At 46.5% G+C, this 26,847-nt stretch overlaps 1 protein-coding gene across 4 annotated transcripts in view; it reads left to right on the forward strand.

Annotated features, from left to right (window-relative positions):
- CLCN4 (chloride voltage-gated channel 4) overlaps positions 1–26,847 on the forward strand; it is a 55,215-nt gene that overhangs the window by 14,183 nt on the left and 14,185 nt on the right. For all 4 annotated transcript variants that reach the window (XM_028522271.2, XM_028522272.2, XM_036016286.1 and 1 more), the window contains 9 exons: positions 5,215–5,370; positions 6,019–6,118; positions 11,263–11,450; positions 14,389–14,511; positions 20,006–20,212; positions 20,326–20,406; positions 21,312–21,857; positions 23,438–23,624; positions 25,296–25,694. In XM_028522271.2, the coding sequence (XP_028378072.1) occupies positions 5,245–5,370; positions 6,019–6,118; positions 11,263–11,450; positions 14,389–14,511; positions 20,006–20,212; positions 20,326–20,406; positions 21,312–21,857; positions 23,438–23,624; positions 25,296–25,694 (1,957 nt within the window). In that variant the 5' untranslated portion in view covers positions 5,215–5,244. The remainder of the gene's footprint in view (positions 1–5,214; positions 5,371–6,018; positions 6,119–11,262; positions 11,451–14,388; positions 14,512–20,005; positions 20,213–20,325; positions 20,407–21,311; positions 21,858–23,437; positions 23,625–25,295; positions 25,695–26,847) is intronic.

The following is a 26,847-nucleotide window of genomic DNA, read 5'->3' on the forward strand; positions in this document are numbered from 1 at the left end:
CAAAGCTTCCAGGCTGACACATGGCAACTGAGGTCTTTTAGTTGCATTTCCGTGGTATCATCCCTCCTGCCAGTACCTCTGTGAGGGACGGCTGTGCCTGCTTATCTCTGGCCTTCTCCCCGTGGGTCATGGGGCTTTCTTTGCTGGCTTCTGTTGCTCGGTGAGGGTTGTAGGGCTGTGGCGTGCTCTGGTCTCTTGGACCGGGGCCTGGCAGGTCACAGATGTCCAATATGCGCTTGGCCTAAGGCAGGGGCCGTCAAACCACAGCCCCACTCCACCACGAGTTCCAGTAAATGCAGTGTCACAGGCACACGGCCACATGCCTCCACTTACCCCCTCTCTGGGGCTGCTTTCCACTCCCGTGGCTGTGAGTGGGGGTAATTGCGACAGAGACCGTATGGCCTGCAAAACGGAAACTAGTTCCCATCTGGCTCTCTGCAGGGAACATAGCCAAGCCCCAGTGGAGAAAGGGACGAGGACAGCTTTTTGGAAAGGCTTCTGAAACCAGGAGGAGACGTTGGTGGCAAAGGAATCTGCTGGCACTTACCCCTTGGGTGGCCGGTCTTCCTTGCTGATTGGAGACTTAGTCTTTTCCTCTGACTTACGACTTTCTGGTTCATCTGCTCAAGTCACCTGGGGCTCAGTGAAGAGAGCAAGGTGGAAGATAAGGCGACGTGGTGTGGTTTGGGAGAGGGACACTGGCATCAAGGCGGTCAGGTTCTTGTGACACCTCATCACTGCTGGGCCAAGAGAGGAGGGGACGGTGGAAAGCGTACAATGGCACATCTACAAGTGGGTGTCAATAATGCCACATGATGGCAGCCCGCATGTCATGATTCCAAGTGGAAAGGCATGCCAATGTCTTTCCCTCCAAATACGACGGCGAAACCCATAGGGGTTTATTCCCACCACCAAGCACCCTGAGGGCCAAGGCGAGTCTGTATGACTCCTGAGCTACGAATGGCTTTTCCAGTTTTTAATGATTACAGAACAACCGAAAGATTTTGTGACCCTTGAAGATGATATGACATTCAAATGTCAGTGCCCATCAGTCAGATTTTATTGCAACAGCTCCAGTCATTACTTTGTGCATTATTATCTCTGACTACTTTTCTGTGACGATGGCAGAGTCGGGTCATCCCAGCAGAGGCCACATGGCCCACACATCTTCAAATATTTGTTATCTGGCCCTAAGTAGAAGAAGTCTGCAGTGATAGGAGCCAAGACAATGAACAAATGATAATTACACTCAGCAGTGTGGATGGATCTTATTAAATAATGTAGGACAGAAGAAGAGGGTAATAAGACATTCCACTGATATGAAGTTCAGAAACAGGAAAAATCAGTCCATGGTGTGAGGGTCAGGATAGCGGGTACCTTTAAGGGTGGGGCAGGACCTGGAAGGGGCCACAAGGGGGTGTCTAGGGCTGTTCCTGTTCTGTTCTTTGATCTGCATAGATGTGTTCTTTTTGCGAAAAGAATTCTTAAAATGCTTACCACAAGCTAACCCAGACCTGTCCCCTACAGGTGGCCGGTTGAGTAGCTCAGAGTAGTTTCTTCAATGTAACAAAAATGGATGTGTTCGATTTCCTCCTTGTGCTTACTAACACTTTCATTCGACAGAAAACAGGACAGACTAAGAGATGATGGAGAACTCAGTCCTGGATGTGCCCCAGGATGATTTCCCAACTCAATCCCCCATTTCCCTAATGTCTGTCTTCCTTTGGTCCGAGGGGGGAGAAATCAGAGTCTTTGTAGCAGCTGTGCTGGGAATTCCCATTGACAAGCATGGCCATGGACTTGGGCTGGGCTCTACCATATCCTACAGCTTAGGTGCCGCTTGCTTTGTGTATATACATTTGTGTGTATTTAGCGATCTCTAAATCCCACTTTCTGGTGCCCACTTCTAAGTGTTACGGGAGTAAGGGTCACAGGTTTTATGATAGCTGTGGAAGGAGCGGGATTATCACAGAGACTACCCCACGTTTTAATTTTGCCAACAACGAAGAGTACTGTTATTTTTATTCTCTTTTGTGATTTTCTGCTTTGTAATGGCTGATGTAAAGAGCTGGCGGTGAGGATAGCTCTGAAATTTCTGGGAAATCCCACGGGCTTAACCAGTATCTGGGGCAGAGACAAATACTTTTAATTAATTCAAAAACGTTTGCTTGTTCCTGAGGGGGTGAAAAGGGGCTGGTGCTAACGTTTGGTCTCTGTGTCACGAATAGATGGATTTCTTTGGAACAAAGAGAATATAGTCTGTAATAATGTAAACACTCTGAGGAGTTTTCAGGAAAAGATATTTAAAACGCCAGACATATTCGTGTTTTCATGCTTTTGCATCGCCAGGGAGGAAGCCCCCAGCTCCCTCCGGAGAAGTTAATGCGCATTCCACAGATGGGGTCAAGCAGGTCAGAGTCACGAGGGGGAATAGGAGCTTTTCAGATAGAGGACAGGAAAGCTGGCCCAGGTGGAGGAAACGGCACATTCAAAGCCAACTCCGCGCACACATAAACTCGTTGCTGAAATTCTGCAGCACACCAGAAAATATATTCTATTTCTGCTGATCTGACAAAAAAAAATAGGTGTAATTTTCATCGATTCACACCGGATGGCTATTGTTGTGTTAGCTGTTGTCATTATTTTTATTTGACAAACTCGGGGAAAAGAGGTCAGTGCCCCTAGCTGGCTACATCGCCAGCTATTGTGTGTGTGAAAAATTCTTGTGGCACACTCGTTGAAAATTGCCGTTCGAATGTGTGGGCCGGACGTTTTTGGGCAGAGTGAGTTTTTTGTTTCAGCCATGATTGCCCGGAGTTGTGGCTTCACTGGCGATTTGGTTAAATCTTAGGTAACGAGAACTCATTTTTGATACAGTGTGCAAGCCTGCAGTTTTTCTATCTGCAGCCCAAGTCTTTCTCCCGGAGGCTCCCCTCGGCGGGTCTGCAGTCTGCCATCTTCTTTTTCCCATCAGGGCTTTTCTTTACCACATATCATATGAGGCTTATTACCGTCTTGTTTTTGTAAAAACGAGAGTGAAATCTTTGCTTTCTAATTTTACTCTTTCCCTTTTATTATTGGAGGCTACTAACTTATGCAACATGATTCTTCCCTGGGCACTCATCAGCCAGTATATGTTTCAGCTTGGCATGGCTCAGCCCTCAAACTTTTCAAGTTTTAAGGCAGCTGGGTTGTGCAGATGGCCGATAAATCAATCACTATGGCCACTTTATTGCTTGTAAGGTGATTACCCCACTTTGCCCATAGTGACTTTTCAATTTGATTAAAATGCAGTTTCATCGGGTCGTGGTTGAGCCCTCCGTATATAAAAATACATAAAGCAACGAGAGAAGCCGGCACTTAAATATTTTTATAACTACCCTTCGCCTCTTTATTCAGCACTTTTGTGGTTCTCGTCCTATAATTCAAATTTCCATCCTCCTTGCCAAAGGAATTTTTATTTAGTGCTTATTCCAACCTCTTGTCTTTGTGAGAGTGGGATACTTTCCCTGCTAACTGCTGGGGAGCTCTGCACCTTCTGCAAAGCACTTTCTCCCTCTCGGATGGGCTCCGATGTGATTTGTAATCAGGCTCTGAGGGCGGTGTAACGTGGCCGATGCCTTCATTTCTTTGCAATTGTTTTTCAGAGAAGAGGAGCCAGAATAATGGGAGTGGAATTGTTATGCAGGAAAGGAGTAAGCCCTCCACTCTGCTACTGTCCTGGCAGCGAGAGCCCTTTTTAAAAAGATTTTATTTATTTATTTTTAGAGAGGGAAGGGAGGGAGAAAGAGAGAGAGAGAGAAACATCAATGTTCGGTTGCTGGGGGCTGTGGCCTGCAACCCAGGCATATGCCCTGATTGGGAATCGAACCTGCGACACTTTGGTTTGCAGCCGGAGCTCAATCCACTGAGCTATGCCAGCCAGAGCTGATTGTATTTTAAGAAAAATGAAAACTGAGCACGTGCACCCAGAGCTCCTGGCCCAGGCCAGAGTGTCGCCTGCTTGGCACAGTTCTCACCTTGTCTCAGGCCATTCCGGTCACTGTAACAAAATATCATTGGCCGGTGGCTGATAAACAACAGATATTTATCTCTCACAGATCTGGAGGCTGGGAGTCTGAGATCCAGGGGCCGGCGTGGTTGGGTGAGGACCCTTTTCCCAGGGACAGACTTCTCGCTGTGTCCTCCCAGGATGGAAGGGACAAGCAAAGGAGCTCCTGGATTCTCTTTTATAAGGACACTATTCCCATTCATGGGGCTCTGCCCTTAGGACCTCACCCCCTCAGAGACCCCGCTTCCTAATACAATCACATTGGGAGTTGGGATTTCAACATACACGTTTGTGTGGGGGTACACAAACATTCAGACTACAGCATGGCCTGTCTATCCCCTTGTCCACCTCCCTGGACCCCTCTGCAGATTACCTTGGCTCACACCAGTTGGTTCCAGCATTGCCAGCATGGACACTCTACTGTCGCTCTGCATTTTGACTATCCACAGTGACAGCCCCATAGGCTGTCTGCCTGAGTGGTCTACCAGGACAAGCAGTTATTGGTTTGGTTACAATGATTCGATTTTGAGTGGTATGCCTCAACCCCATTCATCCCTCCAGCCTTCTCTCTCATTTTGACCCCTCGCTTTTGCAGAACGTGAGATTTCTCAGAAATGTGTAGAGCTGAGTGTTATTATTTGTAGCTCTGTATGAATGAATTTGCCTACTCGCTAAAATGTATTCATAAGCCCCACATCGGGGCACATGGCACTTTCCCGTCCATTCACACACATGCGCATGCGCGGAGTTGCAAAGCGGTTGCGTCTCCAGCCGAGCGCGCGTCTGGCTGGGGCTGAAGAAGGCAGCCCTCCGCAGTCCTGTTTCAGCTTTCACACTGGGAACAAGCGTCTGTCCACAGTCTAGTTAGGGCCACATGTTTTGCATTCTCGTGCCTTTATATTGGCGATTTCCCTGTTTACAGTGCTGCTGCAGCTCAGTGCGGGAGTACCTCCAGCATTCCTAATGCCACCCAATCTAGGGTATTTTTGTTACAGCAGTCCGTATGGACTAAGACTGTGTACGCATGTGTGCATTTCATTACAGCAGAGATGCCTGTGCTGAAATAATTCTTCCTCATGTGAGAAAATAGTACAAGCGGGCTATTCTGCCGGGTGTGTGCCGATACCCCGCCTGTGTTTTTAACCACAGGCTTTCTCCCCCAGGTGTAACTAGCATGGTTTCATGCACGAGTGATGAGCGGCTCTGGAAACCTGATGGATTTTCTCGATGAGCCATTCCCTGATGTGGGGACGTATGAGGACTTCCACACCATTGACTGGCTGAGGGAAAAGTCACGGGACACTGACAGGCACAGAAAGGTAGGTGGCCGTCATAAGGGGCATGTTGAAGGGGTTCCTCTGCTCTCATTGGACAGTTACTGAGGTCACACTTCGGTTCCTGTGTCATCGCTAGGCTGGGATCTCAGGAAGGGAGGGGCCGCGGGAGAGGCGGCCTGAGAATACTGACTCTCAGAAGACTGGGCTTCTGTTAATACAGGGAGGCAAATGGGTGCTCTTGCCATGTGCTTACATGTATCCACCTGCCTTGGGAGTGTGATCCATGCCAGAGCATCCAGCATTCTGGTGTTTAACACTGAATGTGGAAAACAAAAGAAGTTAGTGATGTCTTTGTTAAGGAGGTTCTTTTGTGAACACGGTGTTACGATGTCGATTAAGATAAGAATTCTATTCAAAATGGTGGCACTGAATCGACGTCTCCCTTCAAAATGGCCTTTGAATAATCGAAGATCAAATCACACTTCGTAAGTTTGCTTAAGTGAGGGACTTTTTGGAGCTAGAAAGCCCATTTTGTCATTGCGGTGGGTAACTGAAAGAAGGACGTCGTGGGAAATCGGTGGGTCATTTACATTTGTGTTCTCCAGCACCCTGTTTCCTGAGGAAGGTTTCAGGCAAGAAAGCCTGAATTGGAAAACGTGTGCAGATGATACTGTGTCTTCCTGTTCCTAGATAACCAGCAAAAGCAAGGAGTCTGTATGGGAGTTCATCAAGGGTCTGCTGGACGCCTGGTCAGGATGGGTGGTCATGCTGCTCATCGGCCTGCTGGCAGGTACGTGGGAGGGTGCTCCCGGGGCAGAGCTGAGCCACTGAGCCCCAAAGCGCGAGCTGTTTGGGTTTGCACTCTGAAGAGGGAGTGTGTCTCTTTTACCCCATGCGAGGAATGTAGTGCTTGAAATGCCTGACAGCAAAATACATGACCATACATTTAACAGAAAATCCCCAGCCCAGCCCCGGCTGGTGTGGCTCAGTGGATTGAGTGCAGACCTGTGCATTGAAAGGTTGCGGGTTGGATTCCCAGTCAGGGCACATGCCTGGGTTGCACGCCAGGTCCCTAGATGGGGGCGTGCAAGAGATAACCAATTGATATTTTCTTTTGCACATCGATGTTTCTCTCCCTCTTTTTCTTCCTGCATTCTCTTCGCTCTAAGAATACATTTAAAAAAATAATAAAAACCTGTCATCTATAAGGCACGACCTGAAGGCGGGGCCCAAGGGTGGTCACTGCAAAGCTGTAGCTGGAGACCTGGCCGGTCTTTCCACACAGGACGAAGGTCCATAGCCATACTGGATTTCATTAAAAGCACACATTTTACATTCCATACTACTTGGGTATGTAGAAGGCAAGAAAGGACAGAGAAATTTTTCTCTCTAATAATAAAATACCATACAAGGCTGGCCTTGACTAATACTGACGGGCCCTGGAGTGAATTGTGAGCATCCCAAGACACTGCAAATATGTGAGACACCTTAGGAGCTGGAGATATGTCCAGCCCATATGTTCTTCTGACCCTCAGGGCCTCTGTATCCTTCATTTTTGTAATCTCGACACCATGTTTCCAGAGTGAATGGCAGAGGCTGTGGAAGAGAAACCTACCCTTTTAATATCTAATGCACCAGCTCTCTATGGAAATTCTTTCCTGGAACTTGCTTCCTTTTAGGAGGCTTTGAATGTTAATGTCTACAATAAAGAATTTGAGCATGCTAAACACATACCCTTCATAAACCCCCTAGCTATAACATGAGTTATGGTTATAGGATTGACCAGACAATTACTATAATACAGGCAGAATATAGCAAATGCTCTAAGACAGACAGAATGCTAATGGGGCACAGATGTAGATTTTGTGATTACTGAGAATTTCAGTTCCTGGGTGCCTCTTCATTTGTTCCATATACAATTGTAGGAGGGGCTCCGTCGGCTTTGACACATCACAGAAAGCCAAGAGGAATGCCTAAGGGGGACTACTTTCCTTCTAGTCTCAGGGGCTGTTCGTCCATTGCTCCATCTGTCCTCTCCCAGTGGCATTCCCAGTACATAACGGCAAGCAGTGTTGGAAGGGAAATTCAATTTTATGGCTATACGATGTCTTGCCACCAATTGGTTTGACTGCTTCTCTGAAGACCTTTGAAGGTAGGCAGGGCGCAAATTGGCTATGGATTTTGAAAGTAGGCAGGGCGTGAATTGGCTATGAATTATGAAGACATGACCTTTATAACCCCTCCTATTTAGAATAGATTTATAAAACCATACACTGTATGTATGTATGTATGTATGTATGTATGTATCTTTGGCTCCTAGGAAGGAGACATGAATAGAGAAATGAAGAAATCCGAAATAGATTTTGTGCCATCTTGCCAGAGTAAACAGCACAGTGTAGATTTATTGACTAATCTAAGGTCTGATTGGGCTGTCTTTAACCTGATATTAACCAATTGGCTTCACTCTCAACCTGATTTCCGTCAGTTCTTTTAGGAAGAATCACCTGGGGAATTAAAAAAAAATAACATTCCCTGAGGTTTCAAATAGTATGTTTGGAGATGGTGTCCTAGCACTGAGTGGAGAACCCCACTTCCTCCTCTCCTCCTCCACCTGTGATTCTAACATGCAGCTTGGATAAGGACCCACTGGAGAAAGGCTAGCCCCTGGATACATCAGCAAATGCATATAAGAGGAAGGCAAGAGTGGCATGATACTAGCAGTGAAGGTGGCCAAAGTGTTCTTTTGATCTGGATGTACCTAGCTTGAAGGGAAAGTCAGCAAAGTGCACCCCATTGACTTTCCCATTCCCTGGACATTGTCTTCTGACTCTTGAGATGGACAGGTCTGAAAAGGGTCTCCTCTGTAGAGCATTTATGAGAACTCACCACTTGGTGTCGCTATTACTCCACCAAACGAAATTTCAAAGACGCATTAACGAAGCATTTACTATGAATCACCACTGGGTGTCACTGTTGCTCCACAAAAGAAAGCACTAACGAACCACTTATTAAAAGTAACCACTGGGTGTCGCTGCTGCTTCACAAACGAAGTGTTTATCGGCAGTCACCACCGGGCGTCGTAGTTATTTCATACTTAGAAGGGAGCTGAAACTCCCAGCACTGTGAGAAGCAAAGTCAGCCTGGAAGATTGGGTGCAGGATGATGTGATGACGAGTGAATGACTGGTGGTGGAATTTGGGGTGTCTGGTTCCTGGCTATCAGCAGGACCGTTCCCTTACCTTCTTTAGTTCTTTGTTCAGCTGTCATCTTTGACTTGAGGTGTTCCCTGATCGCCTTTTCTAAAAGTACGCCTCTCTTTGTCTGAGCCTCATCCCCCTTGCCCACTGGACGTATGTGCTGTATGTTTGTATGCAACAGCTTTATCGGGGTATAATTTACATACCATATAATTCATACAGTTAGAGTGCACAATTCAGTGGTTTTTAGTATATTCACAGAGTTGTACAGCCATCACTGCAGTCAATGTTACAGCATTTTGATCACACTCAGAGAACCTCCATACTGTTTAGCTGTCAAGCTCCAGTGTCCCCAGCCTCCTCCCTGCCCCTGGCAACCACCCATCTATTTTCTGCCTCCCTATGGTTTGCCAACTCTGGACATTCCATGTAAATGAAATCATACAATATTCAGTCTTTTGTGATCGGCTTCATTTACTCAGCATGATGTTTTTAGGGTTTATCCATGCTGTACCATACCCCATTCCTTTTTGTTGCCAAATACCATTCCATTGTATGAATGTAACACATTTTATTTTTCCATTCAGCAATTGATGGGCATATGGGTTGCTTCTACTTTTTGATGTTGTGCTGCTGTGAACACTGATGTGCAAGTCTTGGTGTGTATGCCTAGAGTAGAACTGAGTGATCAGATGGTAACTATATTTAACTTTTTGAGCAACTTCCACACTAGTTTCCAAAGCATCTACAGCATTGTAGTGCGCTGCACAGGTGTAGGCAAAAGTAGATTTACAGTTGTGAGTATACCAAACACAGCGTTTATCCTGGTATTATCATTTACTTATTACTCATTATATTATTTATTTGTATTATGTGAATCTACTTTTGCCCACCCTTTTATTTTCCTCTGCACTACTAGTCACCTTCAAACAGAGCTCTTGATGTATTTACTTATTTTGTTTAGTGTTTCTTTCTCCACCCATGAAAGCAGGGACCTGAGTCAGCTTAGCCCACTACTGTGTGCTCAGGGCGTGACATAGTGACTGGTGTATAGCAACTAGGTGCTCAACTGGTGGCCAGAGTAAACTGATGGACCTGAGTTTTCTGATGTTCATTCATTTATTATACTCCTTCACTCAAGATGGATAAATCTTTCTAACCATGTACCTGAAGGCACACAACAATGGATAAGGCACATGGCCTTTGCTCACTTAGAACAGACACAGGGCATGGACATCTGGTCTGATCCTCATGGTGGCATGCAAACCAGACAATAGACTCTCCTCCCGCCCCAGCTTAGACTCTAGTGGGAGTAAACAGGCATACCTCAGAGATAATGCGATTCAGTTCCAGACCACCACAATAAAGCAAATGTGGCAATAAAGCAAGTATCGCAATAAAAGCAGTGCATAATCTTTATGCTGCAAGAGGGTCTTGTCTTCATTTTGTAAAATACACATCTGTCAAGTGCAATAAAGCAGAGCTCAATAACATGGGATATGCCTTTATATAATACATATATAGTAATAATGATATTATATATTAGAGAGATATTACATATATAAAACCATGGTATCAGGATATGATACATATGGTGATAGGTGAATACCTGGGAAGTATACCTAGCTCAAGTTTAGGAAATCATGGAAGGCTTCCTGAAGGAGGTGACGTAAGTGCCAGAATCTGGAAGATAAATAGGAGGTTGCCAGATCCGGGGAGGGCAGTGCTGCCTGAGCTGGTGTAAAGAGCAGAGCTGCTGGCCTCCACGAACATGGGGTGGGTAGGTATGGGAGTTAGTGATGCAAAGCAATGAGGCTGGAGAGGTACAGCAGACCAGCTGTTCAAGTCCGGGACCTGTTGAGAATTCAGGCATCCTCCTGAGAACAACATGTAGCCTTAATGTAACGGGAAGAACAGGGAGGGGCGAGCCCTGATGCAGGTATATGGGCACCTTTGGTGTTGATACAGGTGGGGAAGTGATATTCAAAGTTCGGAAAATTTAGTAGGCTGAGCGTATTCCTTGCCACCATAAAAGACTGGAGGGGCTTATTCTAGAAAGAGACCCAAGGTAGCCCTTTGTGGCCTACTGTCTAGTCTCTCATATCCTACTTCTCTCAACCTTTAAAGTCGTTATTTACTTATATCGACCTACAATCCCTTATACAAGAATTTAAAAAATCCACAGAGTTCTAATATGTGAGATTTGCCAAGTTTAGTTCCCATTTGGTGGCCAAACCTGACTTAAATGATGAGGCTGCTAGTCATCACGCCTCCATTTTGTCTGGGCTGGCACATTTTCCTGAGATCTGTGAATGTGTGTGATCCCAGCACCCTGCCCCAGAAGCTGCTGTGGGGTTACAGCCTTTGTAGGGTGCATGCCCTCTATTCCTGAGATTTGTAGGAGATGTCTTCTGCAAGCCGCCTGGCCCCAGTGGCTTGTGATGAGTGAAGACCTGCGTGTCTTCCTCTCTTGCATGGTTAAAGGCATGCAAAGACCACGTATCATCGGCCTTTGTATCTCACTGGGCTGGGCACTGCCTTGCCCACATCTGAAATGCTCGAGGGACTTCCTGGCTAATGAAGAAACTTCCTATGTGTGTGTCAGCCTGGGCATGTCCATGTCCTTCTCTGGTGTGTGGCCTTCCTGGCTGCTGGCCCTGCAATGGCCCCATGCTGTGCGTTCTCACCCTGTCATCATGTGGCAGTCCCTCTAGGTGGCTCTTGCTGTCTCTTCCAGGTACCCTGGCTGGGGTCATCGATCTCGCTGTCGACTGGATGACCGACTTGAAGGAGGGAATCTGTCTGTCTGCCTTCTGGTACAGCCACGAGCAATGCTGTTGGACTTCCACTGAGACCACTTTTGAGGACAGGGACAAGTGTCCCCTGTGGCAGAAATGGTCAGAGCTGTTGGTGAATCAGTCAGAGGTGGGTTTCTGGGCAGGGCCTTGACTGGACATGCCTGCCACCCAACAGGTGCTTTGGGGCACCGCTGGGCGCTGTGTGAATGTGTCTGCGCTTTCACCTTCAAGCGTCTATTCTGATGATCACCCACAGCTTCATACTGGTGCGACTTCGCCTTTTCTCGCTCTAGTGTTCAAGATTCAGTTGAAAAGTGCTTCCCTGCCCTGGCTGGCGTAGCTCAGTGGATTGAGCGTGGGCTGTGAACCAAAGAGCCGCAGGTTCAATTCCCAGTCAGGGCACATACCCTGGTTGTGGGCTGAGTCCCTAGTGAGGGCCACATGAGAGGCAACCACACATTGATGTTTCTCTCCCTCATCTTCTCTCTCCCTTCCTTCTCTTTAAAAATAAAATATATAAAATAATAAAAAAAAGAAAAATGCTTCCCTACTGTTTCATGTGCACAAGACTTGTATATATTTCTAAAAGTCTTGTGTGTGGTTTTATTATTTTTTTTTTTAACCAAGAGTAGTTTCCTGAAGAAATAAGGTTGATTTTTATACCTTCTCATTAAAGAATAAGATCTGATTAAAAAAAAATAACACCTTTGGTACTCTGTTCCTTTTCATGGCTTAGTAACATTCCATTGTATGGGAAGACCACTTTTTATTTATCCATGCATCAGTTGATGAACATGGGTTGCTTTCACTTTCACTCTATTGTGAATGATTTTGTTTTGAACATTTGTGTATAAGTTTTTGTATGGACATGTTTCCATTTCTCTTGGGTATATAGCTACTAGGACACAGGCGGCAAATACAAGGCCCGCAGGCCGAATCCGGCCCTCTACCTTGTTTCATCCGAGCGGTTACATGTACACAGTCTGAACATTACATTCAGCCCTTTGAAGTGGCTGAAGGTAACCATGAGGCTGATGTGGCCCTCGGTGAAAATGAGTTTGATGCCCCTGTACTAGGACAATTCCTGGGTCATGTGGAAACTCTATGTTTAACTTTTGAGCAACTGCCAGACTGGTTTTCAAAGGGACTGCACCATTTCACACCCACCCACAATGCATGAGGGTTCCAAATTGTGCCTATTCTTACCCACACCTGTTATTATTTGTTTTTGATTCTAACCATCTTAGCAGCCGTGGGTGGTATCTCACTGTGGTTTCAGTTATCTCCCAATACATTTTATGAGTAGGTGGCATCGCATGTGTCTGGGTCTTCTATGGTGGGAATGTCCGGGTACAGGGTGTGGTGGTGAACCACAGACTGGGAGCTGGCATTCGTGGCACAAAAAGCTTCAGATCTGATTAAAAATCTTCGTTTGGGAAAAGAGTTAATGTCTCACCAAAATGTAGTAGTTATAACAATGACTGTGGGTCACTGACAGAGCAGAAACCCTGGTGAAGGGGAGCTAGGCTGCCAAGATTCACATGGAGGCTAATGTGAAGACCACTCAAGCTAGAACTATTCTTGGGAGATGTCATCTATTTCTTTATTTCCTCCTGTCCCCACTCTTTAGTTCGCAGGCCAGCACGCAATCCATGGAGCCCCACCAGCCAGGGCTTGCCCCGCCTTTTCGTGCCTGGTGGATTTAGCTCAGCTGAAGACATTTGCAATGCCCTTTGCCATTTTGCTAAACCTGTTCTTGGAGACCTGCACATTAATTTTTTCAACTCTCAGAAGTAGACAGGATCTTGAAATCTCACACGTTCTCAGTGCTCGCCATTGCTTCCAAAATAAATTCTCCTGGGTTGACGGCAGTGGACAGGCAAAACTGGCTGAGCGCCCTATTTTATTTTTTTCCTCTCCTACTTGCAGTATGTGTTTTTTTTTGGGGGGGGGAATATGGCTGTCCATCTTTTCCGTCATTTTACAGCTTTATACTCTAGAGATTTAAGATTTATGTTTTGATTCAAAGAATTACTGTTAGCAAGAGTGAGAAGTTATTTTTAGGTTGAAAGAGGTACGTTCTTAAGTGGGCGACATGTGTTCCTCGGTCCGCTTTCCCACCACATAGGTGTGAATGTATGTGATTGTAAAGGCCGAGCAGTCTCCTGGAACGTGTTTCTGCATTTAATAGGCACACGTGTGGCTGTGTCCATGGCCTGACTTGCAGGTGACCTTGCTTCCCCTCCCCCTCCCTGGAGTGATCCACATGGCGGCAAGAAGCAGAGGCCTAAGGAAATGTGGTCTCCACCCAGTGGACCAGGTCCTCAGTGCCAGGGAGCCCAAACTGTGTGTTTTCTTGCGAAAGCTTTCTCCGCACATCAGACAATTTGGGAGAAATGGTTCAATGACTCACTTTGATTGATGATCGAACTTCCCCTGCAGAAGTGCCTCTCTAGGATTAGCCCGTATCCGAACCCTCTGGACAGCCTGCTAAGATACTTGGCCAGTCACCTGTTCTGGAGTGTCTCATTTAGCAGCTCTGGGGCAGGGCCTGGAACTCTGTGTTGCTGTCCCGCCAGGGGACATGGGGGTGCTGACCACCGGGGATCCAAGGCACACATTTAAGCAGCAGTTCTCATAGTCACTGGCGCTGTGGCTGCCGTGGCTGTGGCCTCAGTGAAAGCAAAGGGAGGCCGACCCGCTGTAGACAGGACAAAACAAACCTTGCAGGCGCTTGAATACAGAACTTTCTGCATCACGCCTTTCATGAACTTGAGCGCAAGTGGTGATTCAAAGTAAGTCTCCTTCCTAGTTTCTCTGGTCACTGAGAGATATCACCTGGTGGAAGGCTTGTGCAAACTGCTTGCGGAGAAGCCCTGGCTGTGTGTGCGGATGCCCATGTGGCAGTAGCAAGAGTCGATAAAAGCAACACTGCCTTTCATTGACATGGGACCCACACAGAAGCTACCCGATCTGGCCCGTGCTTCTGCTGTCACAGTGGACGGCGGGGCTGTCGGTCTGCTGTGGCTCACCAGTTTCTCTCTTGTTTTGTGTCTGTTGTTCAGGGTGCCAGTGCTTACATTCTGAATTACCTGTTGTACATCCTGTGGGCCTTGCTGTTTGCATTCTTGGCTGTCTCCCTGGTGCGCGTCTTTGCGCCCTACGCCTGTGGCTCTGGTATACCGGAGGTGAGTGCTGGCTGAATTTCTACTGTGCCCATAATGAGAATGGCAGATACTTTGTAGCACTTATGGGCTAGGCACAGTTCCAAACATTTGACATCTCTTAACTCATTGAGTCCCCATGATGAACCTATGAGGTAGGTACTACTATTCTTCATTCGATAGTTGAGGAGCTGCAGCGCACAGAGGCTAAGTAAGTTGCCGTAGGTCACTAAGCTGGTCAGCTGGGACTTGAACTCAGGGTTTATGCTTGATATTCAGGATTTAGGCTCTAGTGCTTCTCAGATGATTAAAGTCTTGTCTTTGCAAACCACGCATAACCCTCAAAGCCTGTGGAGTCAGAATTCATTAACCACACGCATATGTGTGGCACTTGAGTAGCTCATAAGTATATCTATGATGTAATGTGGAAATAGACAATAGTGGAGGTTTGTTGCCACAATTTGCTCTTGTGGTGACAAGGCGATAGCAGTGTTTACAAAACTTCATTCCACATTCAAGGCGTGCACTGTGAATGCATCCCCATGAGTTCAGAGTTCTTGCATTTTTCAGCACTTTCATGTAACCAAAGTATGAGGGAAGTGACCTCATGGATCAGGAGGAATGCCTGAGACTAGACTTGAAACCTAGGATGATCTCTTGGTAGAATAGCGGTCACTGAGCTAATTCCTGAAAAGCCCAGACAGTGAACATTTTAGCCAGAAACAATTCTTTCAGTTATTCTATGATCACTATAAGCAGTCAGTTCAGTTCTCTTTGGGTTGGTGCCACAGCCATGCCCAGAGGCAGTGGAGATGGTAAGTTGCAAGATGTGAGCGATTATGGCGACAGATGCACGCGGCTCCTCACTCCCCGCACCCACGCGCTTCGTTGGTGCTGCCAGCACTGCTGCTGGCCCCGGCAGTTCATGGCAAGGGCTGGAGTAATTAAAAGATTGTCGAAAGGAAAGCTTGACATGTCTTGTTCCAGGAACAATACAAAAAAAAAAAGACTGAATATATCACATTGACTTTTTGATGGTGTATGTTAACATATTGCTGCAGGAACCCCCAGAACAGCTGCAGTACCATCCCACTTCTTTAATACAGCCAATTACGTCCTGACACAGTCTGCATTCTTCACAAGCCCGATGCTGTGCACCATCGCATACTATGAACATGGTCCTGCTGGCGGAGTGGGCTTAGGGGCACAGCCCTCAGAAACTTTGTTGGTGACACATGGAAAAAAGAGGAGCCCGATAAAAACAGTAGCGCCGTGTTGCACATGTTCAATGGTTAAGGGATACATGCCCACTCCCTAGCGCGCATGTGACCTGTAGGTGTTTGAGGCACGTGCCTGTGTGCGTTTTGCGCATTCCTGCACGGCTGGGTTCAGCTGGTGCTGTTTTTTTTGTGCGTTCACGCCGTGTTTCTCCCAGATGAAATTGTGCATAAACAGACGCAAAATTTGTTATGCTCAAGTTCTTCCCTAATGCCTGAAACGTATTGGAACAAATGTGTGTTTTCCAAACAAATGTGATGGCAGAACTGACTGTATTTTATTTGATACCTAAGACGTAAAGGCACCCTGGACCTTAAAAGGAACAGATTGTTGTTGGCATCTCGGTTTGGGATCCTGCTGCCAAGGGTATGCATTTTCGGATTCAAGCCACCTTGTCAAAATAAGGGGATGGCCAATGGAGAATTGGCAGGAAGTTTAAAGCAGCCCTGAAAGGTGTGATGGGCACTGCCATCTTCCCCTCCCATGAAGCAGACATGCCAGGCTTAGCTTCTGATCCTGCAGACAGGGGGCGGGAACCTGAGCTCTGTGTGGGAGGGGCTGCCCGAACTGGGTCTTCATCCGAAGTGGGCGTCTTTCTCTGTACAGCCTTTCCAAAAAAGGCTAAAATGCTCAGCATTAAGCTTCCTATGTGACAAAATGCAAGGAACGCATTGATGGGGATGAAATGCAAAACAGGGAGGTCCAGAGACAGAACTAAGTCACAAAAGAATAGATAAAGTAGGATGCTATTGATGGAACAGCACACTTTAGTACATCTTCAGTGATGCACACACGTGCCAAAGCTATAAAGCAAGGCAGGGAGGTGTTCGGAGTGGGGGAGGAAGGGGGTTCTACTGAAGAAGCCGACACAGGGCTTTCAAAGGTCTGCATTCTTACCCACAGCAGGGGGTGCATGGGTGTTTGTTTTATTCGTATGCTGTTAACCACATATACTATATACCACCTGTTTCTGCATTCATAAAAGAGTTCACAATCGTCTTTGAAAGCATCAGAAACCCAGTAGAGGTTTTATAATTAAATTTTGGTTATTATGACTCAGTAACAGCAACATTTTCATTACTATACTAGAGCTGGAAACTTGCAACCCAAAGGTGCAGTACCTACCCTCAGTTTTGGGAGAGAAGGGGCAGAGTACAAAGTAAATGTCAATAAATAGTTCCCCGATAAAAACAACCTCTTCCCAGTCAAGACCAACTGAAGACATACAATGACTTCTCTCAAATTGAGATACGGACCCTCTCCTTGGTTTTAGCAAAGACACTCGCTGCAATACTTAGAAAATGTGCCTGGAGTTGTTTGAGCAGATCCGCTCGAAGCTGCTATATGGGGTGTGCAGGGTCAGACCAACAGCGACCACACTGAGCTTGTGCACATTTAAAAAATTGCTTGTGCCCTGGCTAGCATAGCTCAGTGGATTGAGTGTGGGCTGCAAACCAGGCATCGCAAGTTCAATTCCCAGTCAGGGCACATGCCTGGGTTGCAGGCCACGGTCCCCAGCAACCACACATTGATGTTTCTCTCTCTCTCTCTCTCCCTCCCTTTCCTCTCTAAAAATAAATAAATACAATCTTAAAAAAAGTATTTAAAAAAATTGCTTGTCCTCCCCAGCATTTGCTTCTGAAGCATTTTGATTACTTAGAATGGAGATTCCTTTGGAAACATTTTTTAAATGCAAATTTAGAGAATGGTTTTCTGTGTAGGAAATACTCTTGTCTAAGCTGTCTAAAGCGCATTTACAAGTGAACACTCGTTCTTGGACTTGGGGATTTAGAGAGGACAATGCAAGAGGGGCCCACTTTCTATTTTGTTTGCTTCATTATCAGAACCATTATTAACTGTGTAGGAAAGACACAGTTAATCCTGTCCTGTTAGAACTTACTTTGAGTTGGTCTTTCATGACAAAACCTGAACACTCTCACAGATATTTGTTTACCAGAAAAGGTTTAAAGTTAACCCTACTGAGTCCCCAATCTGCTGAAGTTCATCTCATTAAAGCCTTGCTTGACTTGGTCTCTATTCAAATGAAAGCAAGTGATTGGATTTTGGCCTTTCCTGGGAATGAATTTGCTTTCTTTAGTCCCTAATTTGATCATGACAATTTTATAAAATCATTGTAGAGATTACAAAATACCTATTACATTGTTCCATTCACCACATGTCATGGCTGGCGGAGGCTCAGGTATTTGAGATACTTGTCATTTTCTAAATGGTATTATGCTTTTAAACTCTCCCTTAGGGTCCAAATCCACATTAGCTAACTGACAAAAAATTTGAGATCATTTTATTCAAGGCAACACAAAAGGGCAGGATTGTGGCAGGCATAATAAAACATCCCTTAAATAAACGGATCACAGATGCCCAGAGCACAGGCTCAAATAGGCCACGTACTACTAGTTGAAAGCCAGTATAACCACTGCGAGTTTGGCTGCCATTAATTCAAGGCTAGTGCAAGAAATACCATCTGGTTGTGCCACCAGCACACCTCACTCATTTTCTATGGGAGGGACCACCTTGAGCTCTTTGTGCACGCGTGCCTGCACACTTGCTCTTGATCTTTCCCCTAGAAGTAAAAAACAGATTGCTATCAATTCTGAGATGAAAATGGTCCATTCACACCCCTTTAAAATTCTGAGGATCAGCTCACTTCATGACCCTCTCCAAATTGCCAAAGGTGACATGATGCCGAAGAGGGGTTCAGGATGGTCCCTTAACTGTTGAGAAATTAGGGTTACCTGTACTGCTCTTTTTGGGAACACAGCAGTGAGTGCTTTTCTACCTGGGCTGCATGTTAGAAGAACCTGGGAAGCCTGTAAAAATCCTCAGGCCCAGGATACACTTCAGACCAATGACATCACATCTCTGGGGCTCTTAATTCTTTAGGTGAGTCCAGTGAGTGCTAAGGTTGAAAAGGACTGTAACAGCTTCTGAGAAATTGATTCCCTGGCAGAGCAATGTCCACCTGGAGGCACTTTGAAGTGACATAAATGTCCTAACACCAACAAGAGATAACATTGTCCCAGTATGTATTGATATTATACAACGGGAGAATGGAACTTGACCGTGAATTGTATTGGCTGGTTCTCGCGGTGTCTTAACTCATTTATAATTGCAAGTTTCTAAATTGGTAGCTCAGCAGTAAACATTCACTCCATTTCAGCCATTCAGGTAAGAAATTCTTTAGCCACTGGTGATGCTTCTGTATCCCAAAGAATACAGTTTTCCAACAGATGAAGTTTGTCACTGAGATTGGCTCCTAGTTGAAGTCTAAAAGCATTAGGCAAATTCATGTCCACCTTTAGGAAGAACGCCATTATTTGGCACTTACAAAATGTGGCTGGTCTGAAAATGGCGCAAGACAACTTTACCAGTAGTCAAAGTCCTTTTTAACACAAGAGGGTAGGAATCGTTGGAAGAAAGGAGGTTATCATGGATTCAAACATCTTCAAATCCCCCAGAGGTGTGTTATTAGAAAATACTGAGCATCTCCTTTCTGCAACATGATATTAAATATATTTTCACATGTACAGAAAAGTTGAAAGAATTGGCTGTAAACACCCATAGACCCATGGCCCGCAGCAGGGGTCGGCAGACTTTTCTGGAAAAGGACAGAGAGTTGGTATTTTAGGCTTTGTAAGCCAACAGACAAAATCGAGCCACTCTTCTCACGAAAAGGCTAGGAGTCTTGTTTACACATTACATATAAAAATGTTGAAAGCACTCTTGAAACGATCATGTGGGTCATACAAAAATAGGCAACGGGCTGCATTTAGGCCACAGACCTGACCTGAAGTCCCATCGGCATTTTGTTTGTGCTTTGTCTCCATCTGGAACATCTTTCAATAGTCAAAAGTGAACAGTTAAATCAATAGCTTCATGTCTCTTTTCAACATAACAGAGGGTTAATGTGAACAGGATAAAATGCAAGAATAAAACGAGACCCTGATAATGAACTTCTTTGGCCCTTGTTATGATCTTACTACTACTCTAGGAATAATTAAGATGTATTGTGCATTGTTTCATATTTCTGTGAATATAACATAAAATTCTATATTAATATAAGTTCAGTTAATGTAAAAGTATAGCTAAGTCAAACTGAAAGCAGGCTCTCGTCCATGTGATTTAGTGACTCTAAGCTCGAGAACTGCTTCTCAAGGGAAGTAGTTCCCAGCTGCGGCATTGAAGTAGCTCACGTGTCCTAGTTCTCCATCCTCTGTTGCAGATCAAGACCATTCTGAGTGGCTTCATCATCAGGGGCTACTTGGGTAAGTGGACCCTGCTGATCAAGACCGTCACCCTGGTGCTGGTAGTGTCCTCAGGCCTGAGCCTTGGGAAGGAAGGGCCGCTGGTACATGTGGCTTGTTGCTGTGGCAACTTCTTCAGCAGCCTCTTCTCCAAGTACAGCAAGAATGAGGGCAAGAGGCGCGAGGTGAGCATGCCCAGCTTCCATCTTCTGGAGGGTGCCCCCTTGCACTCCCCACCCCCCATGCACACTTGTTTTCGTGAAAGGCCTTGGGCTACACAGAATGCTTTGCCTTGCAGGTACTGTCGGCGGCGGCTGCAGCTGGAGTCTCTGTTGCCTTTGGTGCTCCAATTGGAGGTGTGCTTTTCAGTCTAGAAGAGGTGAGCATGGGAGGCTGTGGGAGTGTGTTTTGAGGGCTGAGGGATACGTGCAGGGTTAGCTCAGCAGTAGGCCTCCGTCTAAAGTCCTCTGAGGACTAGACTCGAAGGAGTATTGCCATGATTCCTGTAGCTCAATAAGGAGCCATGAGTTTTGCTGCTAAATATCTGCTTTTGAGAATTGTTTGAAAAAAAAAATTGCCAATATACATTTCGGGGAAGATTTGCAGTGTCCCCTCTTTCTCATAGCCAAGTTAATTAAGCATTTTTGGTTTTGGCAACCCAAACGATCTATTCCATGGGTCAGCAAACATTTTCTCTCAAGGGCCAGATAGGAAATATTTTAGGATTTGTGGCTTTCCTGGTCTCTGTCACAGCGACTCAACCCAGCCATGTAGCAGGAAAGCTGCCACAGACAACATATATGTGACTGGGCATGACTGCACTCCAACACAACTTTCCTTATGAACCCTCAAGTTTGAGTTTTATATGATTTTCACGTGTCACAAAATAGCGTTCTTTTGAATATTTCACATGTCACGAAATACTCCCCATGAACCATTTAAACTTGTAAAATTCATTCTTAACCCATGTGGCATTCAGCTACATCTGCTGGGCTAGGGTTTTCCAACCCTTGGTCTAGTCTGTTGTCTGTAGAGTCAAATTCAGAGGTTTATTTGCTTCTAGAAGGGTCTCTGTGGCATAAACAGAATTATGATTCAATATTTTTATTTCTCTTAAACATAGCTCAAAAACACCTTGACTGGTATCCACTCCACTTTTAGACAGAGTCACAGAGTCCTCTAAATATCTTTGTTGGTGCTTTTGGGTTATAATTAAACCTAGACTGAGGAAGTGAGTTCTGCCCATCTTTGGCCCGTCTTTAATTTTCTCCTTGTTTGTCCCAGGTTAGTTACTACTTTCCCCTGAAGACCTTGTGGAGGTCCTTTTTTGCGGCCCTGGTGGCGGCCTTCACGCTGCGATCCATCAATCCCTTTGGGAACAGCCGCCTTGTTCTCTTTTATGTGGAATATCACACGCCCTGGTACATGGCCGAGCTCTTCCCCTTCATCCTGCTGGGGGTCTTTGGGGGCTTGTGGGGAACCCTCTTTATCCGCTGCAACATCGCCTGGTGCAGGAGGCGCAAAACCACCAAGCTGGGGAAGTACCCGGTGCTGGAGGTCATTGTGGTGACTGCCATCACAGCCATCATCGCCTACCCCAACCCCTACACACGCAAGAGCACGAGCGAGCTCATCTCTGAGCTGTTCAATGACTGTGGGGCCCTTGAGTCCTCGCAGCTCTGTGACTATATCAACGACCCCAACATGACCCGGCCTGTGGATGACATTCCTGACCGGCCGGCCGGGCTCGGGGTATACACAGCCATGTGGCAGCTGGCCCTGGCGCTGATCTTCAAAATCGTCATTACCATATTTACCTTTGGCATGAAGGTAAATGAAGGGGGAGGAAGATGTGGCGGGGTGGGGGGCACCCATGTCCTTCTGGGGATAGTACCCGATTTGCTAAAATAAAATTGTGATGGGAGGAAAGGGGGAATTGACTTTTATTGAATGTTGTCTTGTGATGGGCACTGGACATTCTTTTAATCACTAAGAAACTATGCTTTCAATGAACAGCAAGCGTATGAAGTAGAGGTTTTCATCGCATTTTGCAAGTGAAAAAGCCGAGGCTCAGAGCACAGTAATCAGATAGAGATGTGTACAGCTTGGTGAACATCTAGGAACAACACACGCCTGTGTAACCAGCATCCAGCACCAGGAGCAGAACATCGAGACTCCTCCAGAACCCCCATCGTTTTCCGTCACCATTGCTTGTTGTGTGCTGTTTTTTCATTTGCTTCTTTTTAAAAAGTGTTAGGAACCACGTATAGAGTTTACATTGAGTGTGTAATGCCCAAACACAAACCCGAATTTTTGCCCTGAGAACAAGGTTGGATGGACTTTCTTAAACAACTGACTGTTTCTGATCCATCCTCTCCTAGCAAAGGGATTTATTTTTGTGTGACAGGAAGACACCGGCCACATCTTCTGGTGCCTACTGGGAGAAGTTGACTTGGAAGTTACAGGGGATTAAGTGGCCGTGGGATAAGGGGCAGCTCGGAAAGGAATAATTTCCTGAGGAGTGTCCCACATTCTAGAAATCACACTCAAGGATCCGGACTTACCTCGAATGTGGTTAAAGATCCACCTGCTTCCTGAGATTGATGACAATCCGGGCTGGGCATAAATGCAGCTCCCACTCAGCGTTGCATTCATGTGCAGTCTTCATGTGTGTTCCCCGTAGTGCATGTCTGATCACTAGACACATTAGAATGTATTTTCACACAGCAAAATAGAAAGCACACTATTACCAAGATCTTTTAGTTCACATAGTCTATGTGTTTGCTACCTCTAACCTGGCTTGAAAACATTCACTGCACTTTTTGGAAAATGGGCTTTGTCAGGAAAAGGGCCCTGCCCCCTGCCCCTGAAAGGTGTTTGACTACTCTGTATTCAAGAGGGCAGTAAGCCGCTGAAAGCTTTTTAGAAGATCCAGGCAGCTGCACTGCTGCTTTCAGCTTCTTTATTCTACCTGTGAACAGTCGCGGGCCCTTCTTTTCCATTTTCATGCTGTGGCTTGACATTTAATTTTAAAAGCCAATTTGGAGGACACGCAAGGGGAGCAAGAAAGTGGTGAGTATCTCAAGTGACAGATGCTTGCTCTGAATGCTGTTTGCAGTGGGGCTTATCATTCTTTAATCCACAGCAGGCAGACCAGGCCGGCTTTTGAAGTCCAGCAAATGAAAGTGTAAAATTGCATTCTCTCCAAGTCACGGTAGATAGGGCTGACTAAGGAGGAGCAATCGCTTGTCCCACCTTTTCCCAAGTGACCTACTTTGAAGGGCTGCACCTCCTTTGAGGACTGAAGCAAAATGCAAGCGTGTTGAGGGGGCATAGTGTATACTGGGGGTGAGGAGGTGGGAATCCGGACACCTTGCCTCATGCTTCTTTTCTGTGTGTTCTCCCTGGAGATCCCGTCAGGCCTCTTCATCCCCAGCATGGCTGTGGGAGCCATGGCGGGCAGGATGGTGGGAATTGGCGTGGAACAGCTGGCTTACCATCACCACGACTGGATCATCTTCAGGAACTGGTGCAGGCCTGGAGCAGACTGTGTCACCCCAGGACTTTACGCAATGGTGGGAGCGGCAGCTTGCCTAGGTACAGCCAGAGGTGGGATGAGGTGGGGGTGAGAGATCCAAGGAAAGTTGAGACGGACCACATGCAAAGGCTGATCTCGGTTAGAGGACTGGTCACAAGGAACACATGAATACTCACAGAGAGGTCATGCTGCTGTGACAAATAAGCCCCTAAATCTCAGTGGCTCAACACACCCAGGCTTACATCTGGTCCGTGATAGGCAGTTGGTCCCCATTATTCGTGGTATCCATAATTGGGAATTTGTCAACTTGCTAACATTTGCTTATAATCCCTAAATCAATATCTGTGGGGCTTTCACAGTCACTCTTGGACAGTCACAGAGCAGTGGAAAATTGGAGTTATCCAACACACGTGTCTGTCCTCATTGGAGGCTGACCAAGTTGAAGGTCTACCCTCTTGGTTCAGCTCTCAGATTGTACACAAATGCCCTTCTAATGGTCTAGTCAGTGCCTGCCATATGTTTTGCACTTTTGCACGTCTTGTTAATGATTTGCTGTTTACAATGGCCTCCAAGCATAGCACCGAGGTGCTGTCTGAGGTTCTCAGGGTGAGAAGCCTGGGATTGCCTTAAGGAGAAAATACACGCGCTACAGAAGCTTCCTTCAGGCACACATTGCACAGTGCTGTTGGCTGTTGAGTTCAGCATTAAAGAATCAGCCACCTATATTAACTAAGATGGCTCTGAAGAGAAACACAAAGTCTCTGCATAAAGTTTTGTATTGATTTTGACAAGAATGTTGTGATCAGAGGCTCACAGAACCCTAACCTTATGTTTCCCCTACGGCAGTGATTCAGAATTTGGTAATTCAGTGTTTGTGGTGACTTTATAGATCATAACCGCTACAAATAAGGAGAATCATTTCTTGTGTGTGGGTGTATAGTGTGAGTTAGCAGACGGTTTCTCTCCACTTAGTCATCATTCAGGGATTCATGGATGCTGATGGAGTCTCTATCATCTGGCAGCGGTACCGTCTAGAACAGTGGTTTTGAACTGGGGGCTACTGTGCCTCTCAGAAACACTGGACAATAGAGGAGACATTTTTGGCTGTCACACCTGGGGTTAGAAGTCCTATTTATACCTAGTGGGTGGGGGCCATGTATCATGCTAAACATCTTGTAGTGCACAGAACAGCCCCCACAACAAAGAATGATCTGGTCCCAAATGTTTCTTAGTGCTGAGGTCAACAAACCCCAGTTGAAGCTCATTGGAAGATTAGGAGTTGGTATGGATTCTCTCTTGGAATACCAAAGGACACAAGGGTGGGTCCCTCTCCAGCCTGTAGCCCATAAGAGTCTCTACAGTTTTCCAGCTTATGGGGTCCAGGTTTCATGCTTGCTTAGTCAGAAACTTGCATAGCCCATATAGGATCCACTTACCAAAAAGCAAGGCATGTGGTCCTAGGTGACTAGAGAACCAAGTTGTCCAGTCAGATGTGACTCATGGCTCCCTGATGCAAGGCTTCATTTAACAGAGCCTGGTGGCAGTTCCAGAGGTCTGAACATGGGCCACATGTGGAACTGTCTCCTTAGAAGAGACAGGATGGGGCTGTCTCCTTACATACTCCCCTGTCAGGAGAATTTACGACAACCAACTTGACAGCTTCCACAATTCCTGTCCTCCTGAGTGTCTGGGGTTGAGTTTCAGAATTTCACTCCTCTCTTCACTTACAGGTGGAGTTACCAGGATGACGGTGTCGTTGGTGGTCATCATGTTTGAATTAACGGGTGGTCTAGAGTACATTGTACCCCTGATGGCGGCAGCTGTGACCAGCAAGTGGGTGGCTGATGCCTTTGGGAAAGAAGGCATCTATGAGGCCCACATCCACTTAAACGGGTACCCATTTCTGGATGTGAAGGATGAGTTCACTCACCGCACCCTGGCCACTGATGTCATGCGGCCTCGGCGGGGAGAGCCACCCCTGTCTGTGCTCACCCAGGACAGCATGACCGTGGAGGATGTGGAGACGCTCATTAAAGAGACCGACTACAACGGCTTCCCTGTGGTGGTCTCCAGGGACTCTGAGCGCCTCATTGGATTTGCCCAGAGGAGGGAACTGATTCTTGCCATAAGTGAGTAAAGAGAAGGAGGCTCTCGTGCTACTCAGAGGCAAATGGCAGCCTCTGTACCCCTCATATTCCCAAAGAAGGTGGAGAGAATGTACAAAGGTCAGAGGGCTTTTCAGCCAGGGGATCCCATACTTGAATGTATATTTGTGTCACCTGGGGATCTGGCTGAAGTACAGATTCTGACTCAGTAGATCTGCAGTGGGGCCCAAGACTCTGCATTTCTGCCAAGCTCCCCAGTAATGCTGTGCTGCTGGTTCCCACGTCACAAAGTAAGGAGAAGTGTCTTGAGAGGGCATGCTTAGCTGGAAGATGACCACCATGTTTGCAAGCAGCTACCTGGGCCTCAGTCCTGCTAGGAGGCAAGCATCAGTGGCTGCCTTTTATGGAATTCACTATAGGGCAAAGCTGAGAAGGAAGCTATGGGAAGGCAGGGCTGGCCTGGGCTGAGCTGCTGTCAGACAGACTTTCAGGCAGGCTAACTACTGAGGTGGTATGCTGTTTGCCTTGGGTGCCTCCCTTGGGTCCACACAAGCCTTTTACTTCATTTTATGACATTATGTCCCATTCCACTAGTTTGAGGCCCAAGTGGGTTAATGAGCAGAAGTCATGTCAGTTCTGTGTGATGTTTTCCCTCCTCGTGTGCTAACTAAAATCAGCTGGGCTGGGGGGTAGGCTGTTGAGATGGAAGAGGAGGGAGGGGCCCATGCCCAGGTGGGGTGTCCTGAAGACAGGTGGCTCAGACAAGCACGCCTGTGTGCCCCATCATTCTAGCAATGATTGCATTAGAGGGGGAATAGGAAGAGAAGGGTTCCAAAGAGCAAAGCCTGGGTGTGAATGGTTGGAGGCCCCAGCCAGGAGGAGCAGTGAGCCTCGGGGGGGCTCGCTCCATGGGAGTCCCAATGGACCTCCTGATACAGCAGGGCAGGGAGCACCCGAGTGTGTCTGCAATGCATGACAATCACAAATGCCATCCTGCTCATGTGCCTGCCCTGTGACCTGTACACCATCCCAGTATCTCACCATAGGCTGGGGCCCGTGGTGCGGCCGAGGTGTGCAGCCAATGATTTTACTATATATTCCCTCTTTCAGAGTGTTGATGAAATTTGTCAGTGGGACTCACCTGGGTATGAAGGCAGAACACCCCACTGGACAACCC

This window comes from Phyllostomus discolor, chromosome X (assembly GCF_004126475.2).
Source record: "Phyllostomus discolor isolate MPI-MPIP mPhyDis1 chromosome X, mPhyDis1.pri.v3, whole genome shotgun sequence".
Classification (NCBI taxonomy): Eukaryota; Metazoa; Chordata; class Mammalia; order Chiroptera; family Phyllostomidae; genus Phyllostomus; species Phyllostomus discolor.